This window comes from Pteropus alecto, unplaced genomic scaffold (assembly GCF_000325575.1).
Source record: "Pteropus alecto unplaced genomic scaffold, ASM32557v1 scaffold273, whole genome shotgun sequence".
Lineage (NCBI taxonomy): Eukaryota > Metazoa > Chordata > Mammalia > Chiroptera > Pteropodidae > Pteropus > Pteropus alecto.
This window is the reverse complement of record NW_006433963.1, coordinates 394,329-406,307: the sequence shown is the minus strand read 5'-3', so window position 1 is coordinate 406,307 and position 11,979 is coordinate 394,329. Positions and strand designations below refer to the sequence as shown.

The 11,979-nt window shown below is 34.3% G+C and overlaps 1 protein-coding gene across 1 annotated transcript in view; it reads left to right on the top strand.

The window, feature by feature from the left end:
* Nucleotides 1-4,514: 4,514 nt before the first annotated feature.
* CYLC1 (cylicin 1) overlaps nucleotides 4,515-11,979 on the top strand; it is a 55,535-nt gene continuing 48,070 nt past the window's right edge. The window contains exon 1 of the mRNA XM_015587084.1: nucleotides 4,515-4,636. Coding sequence (XP_015442570.1) covers nucleotides 4,515-4,636 — 122 coding nt within the window. The remainder of the gene's footprint in view (nucleotides 4,637-11,979) is intronic.

Here is an 11,979-nt window from a genome sequence, read left to right as displayed (position 1 = left end):
ATATGTATGTATATATATATATAAATATATATACACACACACACACACACACAATGGAATATTACTCAGCCATAAGAAGAGATGAAATACTACCATATGCGACAAAATGGATCATCCTCAAGGTAATCATTCTAAGCGAAATAAGCCAAACAGAAAATGTTGGAAACCACATGATATCACATGATATCATTTATATGTGAGATATAAACCTAAAAGCAACAAATGAGCAGGACAAACACGCAGAGACTCATGGACATGGACTACAGACTAGTGGTTGACAGAGGACTATAGACTAATGGTTACTAGTGGGGTAGGAGAGGAGGAGGTAGGTAGATGTAATAAAAGATGTGAAATATAGGGGGAAGGGGGAGGGTGAAGTGTTAAAGGAGATCAAATATATGGTAACTAAAGGAAACTGGATTTGGGGTTTTAAACACACAATAGGATATACAAATGCCAAATTATAATGTACACTTTAAAATTATATCATTGTATTAACCAATGTTACTGCAATAAACTTAATTAAGAATATTAATTAATTAATTAATTAAAAATAAATAAAATAATTCCTTTTGCAAATGCAACAAAACTAATAAAACATCTAATAATAAATCTAACAAAACATGCGAATGACCTGTATTATGAAAATTGTAAGACCGTATTAAAATAAATCAAAGAACACACAAAGAAGTGAAAAGGTGTTCCGTGTTACTGGATTGGAAAAATCAACATAGTTAAAATGACCTTATTGTCTAAAGCATTATACACATTTAATACAATCCCCATCAAAATCTCTTCAGCATTTTTTAATGAAATAGAACAAAAAATCATCAGATTTGTATGGAAACAAAAAATATATACATACATACATGCATACATACATACATAAACCATTCACCATGGCCATTCTGAGAAAAAAGAAGAAGGCTAGAGGTATCATTCTGCATGACTTCAAATTGTACTGCAAAGTGGCAATAATAAAACTGCATGATATTGGCAGGAAAACAGACACACAGACCAGTGTAACAGAATTGAGATTTCAGAAGCAAAACCATATTAGTACGTGCAAATAATTTTGACAAAGGAGCGAAAAAGATACAGTGGAGAAAGGAAACCTAACTTCAAGAAATGGTGCTGGGAATACTGGAAAATTGTCTTCAAAAGAATGAAACTAGACTATTGTCTATCACCACACACCAAAATTGAGTCAAAATTGATTAAGAACCTGAATATAAGACCTAAAAACATAAAATGCATAGACGATAACATAGGAACTAATTTCATGGACCTTGGACTTAAAGAGGATTTTAAGAATTTGACCTCAACAGCAAGGGATGTAATAGCAAAAATAAATGAATAGGACTACATCAAACTAAAAAGCTCTGCACAGTGTGAGAAGCCGTCAACAAAGTAAAGAGACAGCCATCCGAATGGGAATATATATTTGCAAGCAACACCTCTGATAAGGGCCCAATATCCAAAATATACAAAGAACTCATACAATTTAATAACAACAACAAAAAACACAAACAATCCAGTCAATAAATGGGCAGAGAAACTGAACAGACACTTGTCCCAAAAAGACATACAAATGGCCAACAAACATTTGAAAAGATGCTCAACATCACTAGCTGTTAGGGAAATGCAAACCAAAACCACAATGAGATATCATCTCACACCTGTTAGAATAGCTATAATCAACAGGACAAGTAATAACAAGTGTTGGATAGGATGTGGAGAAAAAGGATCTCTCATACACTGCTGGTGGTCTGCAAATTGGTACAGCCACTATAGAAAACAGTATGGAGGTTCCTTTTGAATTGATTTACCATATGATCCAGCAATCCCTCTACTGTGTATTTATCCACAAGTCTTGAAAACATATACCTGAAAAGATATTTGCACACCAATGTTCATAGCAGCAGTATTCACAGTGGCCTGGATGTGGAAGCAACTGAAGTGTCCTACAATATGCGATTGGGTAAAGAAGATTTTGGACATATATACAATGGAATATTACTCAGTCATAGGAAGAGATGAAATACTGCCATTTGTGACAACACGGGTCAACCTTGAGATAATCATACTAAATGAAATAAGCCAGACAGAAAAAGTTGAAAACCACATGATATCACTTATATGTGGGGGTATAAAACTGAAAAACAACAAACGCCAAATATTTGGAATTATCCTGCTTGCAGTTTTCATAATAATCTCCTTAGAAAAGTAGTCTCTCAAAGCTTTAAATGCATGTTGCAGCTGCAAACTGCCAAGCAAATGCTTTCCCTAAGACTGGATTATCAAAAAGGAAACAAGAGAATGATTTATATGAGGATTATTAACCTGGAAACATGACCTGTAAATGTCATGGAGATTAAGGAAAAACTTCATGCCACACTAAGGATTAGCAGAGCTGCAGAGTGGTAGTTAAAAGTGTTGCAAATGCCTTATTTTTTTTTATCATACCCTTCAGTTAATCTGAGAGTTTGATCTAAGTTGGGAATTTGTTAAGGAGAAAACCACAGGCTCAAATGTGAGTCACTTGTGCTAAAGCCCATAATACTAAGCCTATACTTAATTGCAGTTTCAACCTTCGCCATAAATGTAATCTTAAAAAAAAAAATCTGGAATAGAATGAAGTAGCAACCAAGTGAATGGGAGGAAATACAGACAATATCTCTACTATTGGCCAGCTATCTTTCAGATAGACATAAAAGGAATTCAGATGATGACATTAAAGCAAACTTCCCACTGCTAATGCAAAATGTACATGTCCTAAAAACAATGCATCATTAGTGAAAACTTTAACCTACAAATAATAAACAATAATAATTTTTGTGTTCTATTTATGTGCTCTTGAATGGACATTCCAGTTATACTGAAACTAACTAGACTAACTTGTTTTAATAGATTCAAAGGACTTTTTCCTGTTTATTTTCATCATTTGCCACCTTTATATTTTCTATTAGTTAGCTGTGAATATTAGAAACTCCTAATTCAAATAAGTTTATGCAACCATGGCATTTATTATGTTACATAGAAGAATGTTTAGAGAAAGAATAAATTTTATTGTTGGTTAATTCAGGAGATCACCAGTGTCTTAAATAACCTAACTTCTATCTCTAAGTTCTGCCACCTTAGTTGTTTAACTTTGCCTTTTGTCTGCCCCTCTTCATGGTAACAAGATAGTTTTTGCATTGCTTTTGAGCATGGCAACAAGATATGAATGTTTCTAAGAGGTGAAAGTGGACTGTCTTTACTGGTGATTCCTACTTAAGAATGTGAAAACCTTTCCCAGAAGACTTCCCTCAATATTATTGGCTAGAACTCACTCTCAATCACAAAGAAAGGTTTCACAGAACAATTGATATTTTATCTGGTTCTTTATTAAAAAGAAATGATACAAAAACAGAGAAAAGAATACTATTTTAGACAAAAGAACAGACACTAAAAAAGAGCACAAAGTCCTAAATTGGCATGGAGGGTTGGATAAGTTATTATTTTCTAAAAAAAGTAACAGAGTTTCAGTCAAAATGGTTAAATAGGTAAATGCTGTGCTCACCTCTTCTCACAACAATATCAAAATTACAACCAAACTACAGAACAGCCATCATTGGAAATAACCTGTAGTCTAAATAGAAGTCCTACAACTGGGGATATACTGAAGAGGCCACCTTGAGATTTATAGAAAAGGTGGAGATGTAAAACATGTTGGCCCCACAGTTGAGAATAGAAAGATATATCTCAGCTGCAGAGATCCCCTCAAAGGAGTGAGGGATCCCAGCCTCATACCAGGCTCCCCAGCTCAGGGTTCCAGTGCTGAGAAGTCCCCACAATTTCTGGTTGTGAAATTCAACAGACATTGTGACTGAATGAGATAGAGGGCTGAGTGAATAACAGACATTCCTATTAAGGAGTCTGCATAGACTTACTCACTGAGAGACTCACTCTCTCTGAGCTCCAGCTCTATGGCAACAGCTCAAAAGGCTCCAGGGGCATATGGGAGATACTGAATTGTCTGGCTTCGGGCAAAGGCTGAAGGAGCAGCTTTCTCTGTTGAGCTCTCCCCACTCCCCACTCTCAGCATGTGACAGCCATATCTGAGTCTCCATCAATCCTGATAATACTGGTCACCCCTGATGATTCCCTGAGACCCTGACCCTCCCAACTTGCAGGCCCACCCAAGCCACTTCCAGTGGTTTTTCCATAAAAATAGCATGTCTTCACTCATGCTATGGACTTTCATAAAATCTCCAAAAGGTTCACACAACCGAAACAAGCAACATCTGGCCTTGGAGTGTCCTGTATCTCTTGCTGAGCAGCTCCAAGCCCAGCACTAGTAGCTGCTAACCTCGGTTTGCAACTTGGCCTCTCGAGGCACCTCCAAGTCCAGCGTGAGTGGCAGCCATCTGTGGATTGCTTGGAGCCTCTTGACAAGTGGCCTTAGGTAGGCCACAGGTTGCAGCTGAACTTGGCCTATGGTAGGGCCCCTCCCAAGAGGTTCCACAGTCAACATGTCTGATGGATGGCTTTGGGCAGTTGGAGTACCATCCAAGGCTGCATTTGAGGACAACGCACCCAAAGGACAGACTGAACAGGAATCAGAGCCATGTGAAAGTAAATCCCGTTCAATAGGGTCAGCCTCTCATTGGCCAATCCTCACAGCCAATCAGCCTAAGGGTCAATCCCTCCCACTGACATGCAAATAGCAATCAAAGCTCAACTACAACAGGAAAGCACACATAACCCAACAGGGACACACCTAGAGCACTCAGTTCAGGGGTCCTGGGAGACCAAACCACTAGGCTCCATAGAACACCTACTACATAAGGCTACTCTACTAAGATTGGGAGACATAGCAGCCCTACCTAATACATAGAAACAAACACAGGGAGGCAGCCACAATGGGGCAACAACAACAACAATAACAACAACAACAGCAACAGCAACAACAACATGTTCCAAATGAAAGTATATAATGAAGCTCTAGAAAAAGAACTAAACAAAATGGAGACAAGCAATCTACCAGATGTAGAGTTCAAAATGCTGGTTGTAAGAATGCTCAATGAACTAAGAGGAAGAGTAGATGAACTCAGTGGGAACTTTAACAAAGAGATACAAAACATAAAAAATGGAGATAGAAAACATAAAAAAAAGAGTTAGAAATAAAAATACAATAACTAAAGTAAAAAATATATCAAGGAATCAACAGTAGATTAGATTAAGCAAAGGCTCAGATCAGTGATTTGAATAATAAGGTAGTGAAAAACACCCAACAGAACAGCAAAAAAGTAAAAAATAAAAAATAAAAAATAAATGAGGATAGTTTAAGGGACTCTGAGACAACATAAAGTGTACCAACATTCACATCCTAGGGATTTCAGAAGGAGAAAAGAGAGAGCAAGAAATTGAAAACCTATTTTAGAAATAATGATGGAAAACTTTCTTAACCAGGTGGAGGAAATATATATATACAAGCCCAAGAAGCACAGAGAGTCTCAAGCAACATGAACTTAGAGAGGCCCACAGCGAGACACATCATAATTAAAATGTCAAAGTTTAAAAAGACAAAGAGAGAATTTTAAAAGCAGAAAGAGAAAAGCAGATAGCCACCTATAATGGATTTCCCATAAAACTATCAGCTGATTTCTCAACAGAAATTTTGCAGGACAGAAAGGATTGGCAAGAAATATTCAAAACAATGAAAAGCAAGGATATACTACCATGATTACTATACCCAGCAAAGCTATCATGTAGAATTGAAGAACAGATAAAGAGCCTCCAGAGAGGAAAAGCTAAAAAAGTTCATCTCCACCAAAGCAGTATTATAAGAAATTTTAGAGGGATTTTTTTAAGAAGAAAAGAAAAGATTAAAAATATAAATAATAAAATGGCAATAACTATTTATCTATCAACAATTATTTTATTTTTATTAAACTTATTGGGGTTTCATTAGTTAACAAAATTATATAGGTTTTAAGCATACAATTCAATAATACATCATATGTATATTGGATTGTGTAATTACCACCCAAAGTTCAATTTTCTCCCATATAAATAGAGTAAATGCACAAATCAAAAGACATAGGATGGCTGAATGGATAAGAAAACAAAACTCTTATATATGCTGTCTACAAGAGACTCACTTCAGATAGAAATGCACACACAGAGTGAAAGTAAAGGGATGAAAGAAGATATTTAATGAAAATGTAAACAAAACAAAACAAAATAAAAGCTAGCTTAGCAATATTTGTACCAGACAAAATAGACTGTAAAACAGAAACTATAACAAGTGACAAAGAATGACCCAGTAATCTCACTTCTGGGGATTTATCCAAACAAACCCAAAATACTACTTCAAAGGGAGGTGTGACTCCATATGTTCATTGCAGCATTATTTACAATATCCAAAATATGGAGGCAATATGTGTGTTTACAAATGAATGAATAGATAAAGAAAAGGCAGTACATGTATATATAAAGAAATATTACTCAGTCATAAACAAGAATGAAATCTTATCTGCAACAACATGGATGGACCTAGAGGATATTGCACTGAAGTCAACCAGAGAAAGATAAACACCATATGATTTCACTTACATGTGGAATTTAAAGAACAAAATAAACCAAACAGAAACAGACTTATATATACAAAAATTTTGATGGTTGCCAGACAGGAGGGGTGGTTGAGGTGTGGGTGAAAAAAGGGGAAGGGATTAAGAAGTACAAATTGGTGGTTACAAAATAGTCATGGAGATGTAAAGTACAGCATAAGGAATATAGTCACAATAATATTGTAATAACTATATATGGTGTCAGATGGGTACTGGATTGATCAGGGTGATCACTCTTTAAGTTATATAAATGTCTAATCACCATGTTGTACACCTGAATCTATTATAATATTGTATGCCAACTATAATTGAAAAATAAAAATAAAAAATTATTTTTAAAAAGTAACAGAAATCCCCATTGACAACAGCTTAAATTATAATATATTATTGTTTTCTTAACAAAATTCCTAAAAAGAATGTCTCTATGATTGATTTAGTGGCTTAACAATGCCATCAAGACCCAAGCTCTTACAGTCCTGCTGAGTTATCTTTGATATTGTCTATATCCCCCCTCATGTTTGTAAGATGACTGCTGCACTATCAAACATCATGATGTTATTTAACAATATACAAAGTAAGAAGAAAGTAGGGATTTTATCACAAAATAAAATCCCAGACACCTCCTAGAAATATTTTTCTTATTTATTATTAGCCCAATCTAGGTCAGGGGGCCACTCCTGGCTGCAAGGAAGATTTGGAAAGTATGTACATAGAATTCCTAGTTTCTATAGCAATGACAGGCAAGGAAGAGAGAGGACAAGAAAAATATTGCATAGACAACCAATAAGGCCTATCACAGCATGTTTCAGTGGGCATATGAAGAATATGACAAAAAAAAGATTGGAGAAATAAGTTGGATCTACATGCTTACCTACTAAAATATGGGTGTTGCATGTATAGTATTTCATTAAGAACAAAAAAAAAGCAGTGCATGGGTGTTGCCTCTCTAATTTGATTACTTTGCCTTTTGCATTTTTGAAATTTTACCATTTAATCAATCAGAATAAATACCAAATAAACTCTATCACTGAACTATTAGCTATTATCTCAAAGTTTAGTTACCATTTAGTTGTTATGGGTTTTACATATAAATACAATATTTAATAAAGTTTTCTCATAAGTTTTAGAAAATTGCCCTTTCCAATGATAAGTTCTTGCATTTCCATGATTCAGAATTGTGCACATGCAAGTGTTTACAGCGCACCTTTGAAAATGATAATTTCTGAGCACACGCTTTAAATAAAATAGTCTAACTAAAACTATACAAGACCACAATAATTGCAACACAATAACTAATATTAAATATAACTGAGTTTCTATAAAAAACATCCACTTTTTACTATTTAAGTTGTTGCCTGTCAGCCCTTTATTTCTTCTACCTGAGTACTATTTTTTGATTATACACTCTCTTAAATATTTATGCATTCAACAAATATTTATCGAAAACTTACTATGAAGCAACACTCTGATAAACATGGGAGATAAATCATAAACAATAATAAAAGCAAACAAACAAACAGAAAAACAGAAATAGCTCTGCCTTCATGTTGGGCTTTGCCTTGCATGTTCCAGGAAACATAAAATTGTTGACTCAAGTTTGGCATCTCACTTTGCCCTTTTTAATTTGCTGCAAGTTTAACCCCACTCATTGTCAGATGACTCAGTCATCTGAAGGATCCTTTTGATAAGCCTCGAAGTGTGCATTCTCACATGTAACAATCATTTTTATTATCTATTGATTAAAGTTTGAGAGCACAGTAATGAATGATTAGAACCTAGGAATTGAGAACCACTATTTTAAGTAAATGGAGATACATCAGACTTATTTTAACCTATTGGACCTGCTTGGGTAATGGCGGGAATAGAGCTGGAAGGGCCACTTCAGACTATATTTTTGACTTTAACCACTGACATCTATAAAGTTATAGTATTACCAATTATTCTCATTACATATGAAGAATGATCAGTCTGAAAATTGCAGTATCAGTATACTGTTATTTTATACAGTATACTGTATCAGTACTATATGCAAAGACATTCAGTTTTCTTTGCTTTATATAGGCTGTATCCACACAGAATACAACCTATCTTATTTTTTTTAAAATGTGGAATATAACTCTATTTTACTCTATTACTGCCCTCTTACATCTTTAACAGACTATTTTACCTCAGGTAAACTAGTCATCTGGTCTATCCTTATTACAGATTGAGACACTAAGGGAAATTTAATTGGCTTCTCCTGGGCCATATGATCAGTGACAGGTCAACATTTGAACACTGATTTTATGAATCTCAATTCAATGTGGTTTTACTCCCAAATACAGTCTTTCAAATCATTCCACTCTCATCACCAGGGCCAGCAAAGGACCAGTGCAAAATGAAAATGCAACATATTCATGGATTCCGGCTCAAAATTAATAGCCAATTTAGTCCTATAATTAATGGATGGCAGAACATTTATCATTTCAGTCTCAGTTTTTCAGTGGCTATAGACATTAATGATACTTCTTTCAGTGAAAGAAAACACCTGAGATAGCCAACATTCCCCTACATAATAGTATCTTAGATTATAGCATTTATTTGTTCATTCAATAAAAATTTCTGCATGTCATCTATTTGTTTGCCAGGCACTATTTAGGCACTGGAAATACATTAGTAAATAAAAAAAAGACAAAAATCCATGTCTTCATGTACCTTGTACCTTATATTTTAGAGGTAGGAGATAAATAAGTTCTGTAGAAGGTAATAAGTGCTATAGGGGAAAAAATTAAAGAAAATAGAGTGAAAGTGAGGGCCAGAATAGAGAGAAAGTATGATAGGAGCTTTAGGTTCAATTGAAGTTGTGATCTCCTGCCAGTCTTCCTGTGAATGTTGTTAAGACTGAAATTGGTGGCCAAAAAAAAAGAGAATCTTTTGTTGTTGTTGTTCAAAGTTCAAAGTCATCCTTGGAGAAGCCCAGGACCCATGACAAATCTCATAGTATATGTGTATATCCTACCATTCTGCTCTGGTTTGTATCCAGGTAAAATCTCATTAAAATGACTCTGAGAAAGCTTTGAGGTGAAAAAAGAGAAACAAATGGCACAAAACAGAAAAAGAGGAGGAGACATCCAGCCCCAAGGCATTCCTTGGTATTGCTTTGATGACAAAGTCATAGAAGGCATGTGCTTTGCTTGAGTCATAAATATTCCTAGTGCCTACTACAAGGCCCTTCTATGGTTCTTTTACCACTCATTTTCTTCCCTATGATTCAACCTTTAAATCAATAACAATATGTACAAATAAAATATCAAAAGTTTGAGCTTACTTCACATAAGAGTAAGAATACGCAATTTATAGCTTAATATTTTCATATTTATTACTTAGTTAATATTTCTTAACTAATCCTTAGAAATTTCAAAGTAATTTTTTCCATTGAAACTGTATTTATATTTATATCAATTTGATTGTTTTAATCATTTTTTATTAAAAATTATTGGGGTGACTGATTAATAAAATCAAATAAATTTCAAGTGTACAATTCAACAGTTTGTCATATATATTGCATTGTGTGTTCACCACCCAAAATTAGATTTCCTTCTGTCACCAAATATTTGACCCCTTATACTCCCATCTACCTCTCCCCTCCCCCTATCCTCTGGTAACCATTAGTCCGCTGCCTGTATCCATGAGTTTCTGTTTGTTTATTATGTTTGTTACTTACTGCAACAGTTTTTAAAAGTAATGCTTATTTTCTTATCAGCATCAATAATCCAAGAACAGAAATGTTCCGAATGTTATTTCTATTTGCACTTGCAAGTTTTACATATAATGTTAACATTACTTATTTTTGCTTCTCGATATATACATATTTTATAAAATTTTTTAAATTAAAAACACTAATACAGAAAATAAAAATATTTATAATCCCACTAGTAGAATTTTGATGTATTTTCTTCCTATCTTTCACAATAAATAAATTTGCTTTATATAGTATATATCGAACTGTATGTATAGTTTCATGTTCCTGTTTCTTTTCATGCAAATGCTAGAAATACAGTGATGAGCAAAACAGACATGATTTCTGCCCTCATGGAGTTTTAATCTATTGATTACTGAAACCAATCACTAATCTTAGACATTTAGAGTACTTCTGAATTTTAATAATTTATGTAAAACTATAACGAACATCTTCATGCTGAAATAATAAGTTGCTTAGGACACATTCCTAGGAGTGAAATTCCTGGGTCTGAGGGTAAGAACATTTTTCAAGGCTCTTCACGCATAGTTTATTCCTTTATATGATTGTGGTTCATTTTGTAATTAAAATTTGAAAGGCTTTGCATTACTTTCCATCAGAAGGCAATGCTATGAGACAGGTTTGTAAATTTAGTTTGGGCAATGAAATGTATCTGAGGCATCTTACTGCAAGCACTGCTCAAGTGGAATATAACTTGGTGTTTTAAATTAACTTTTCTTTCCATTTTCTGAAATAAAATAGGGTCTATATTACATAAAAATATAAACTTTCAAAAAAAAATCGCTGCCCAAAAAGTAATAAAAAACTGAGAATAAATAATGAATTGCTTCCTCTCCAGGGGTAAAAATGCTCACATTTTGTTATCTAGAATACATAAAAGACAATCATCGCTATACACATCTTTACATCCCACACGAGTTTCTAGTTCACATTTGCAAATTTCCTACCAAGCAGCATTTGATAACTTGTCCTAACATAACTTTGTACATAACAGAAGTTGATTTCAGGGTTGGGGAGAAAAATAAACATTTTCAGACTTGCCAGTACTATTTTATTTATTTATTTATTTGTTTGTTTGTTTGTTTGTTTGTTTGTTTTTATGGTGACATTGGTTAATGAAATCCAATAAGTTTCAGCTGTACACTTTAACTGTAAGGCATATATGTATATATATACACACTATGTGCTCACCTCCTACAGTTAGATTTCTTTCGGTCACCTTATATTTGACCACATTCACTCCATCTACCTCCCCCCTCCTCAGGCACTCCCTACACTCTGGGAACCACTATTCTATTGTCCATGTCTATGAGTCTCTGTTTGTCTTGTTCGTTTCTTGCTTTTAGAATTATATCCCACATATAAGTGATATTATGTGATTTTCAACTTTTTCAGTCTGGCTTATTTGGCTTTGCATGATTATCTCGAGGTCCATTTATGTTGTAGCAAATGGCAGTATTTCATCTCTTCTTATGGCTGAGTAATATTCTATTGTATATATGTATCACGGCTTCTTTAGCCAATATCTATTGTAGGACACTTTGGTTGCTTCCATGTCCTGGCCACTGTGAATAATGCTGCTATGAACATCGGTGTGCAAATATCTTTTCGGATATGAGTTTTCAA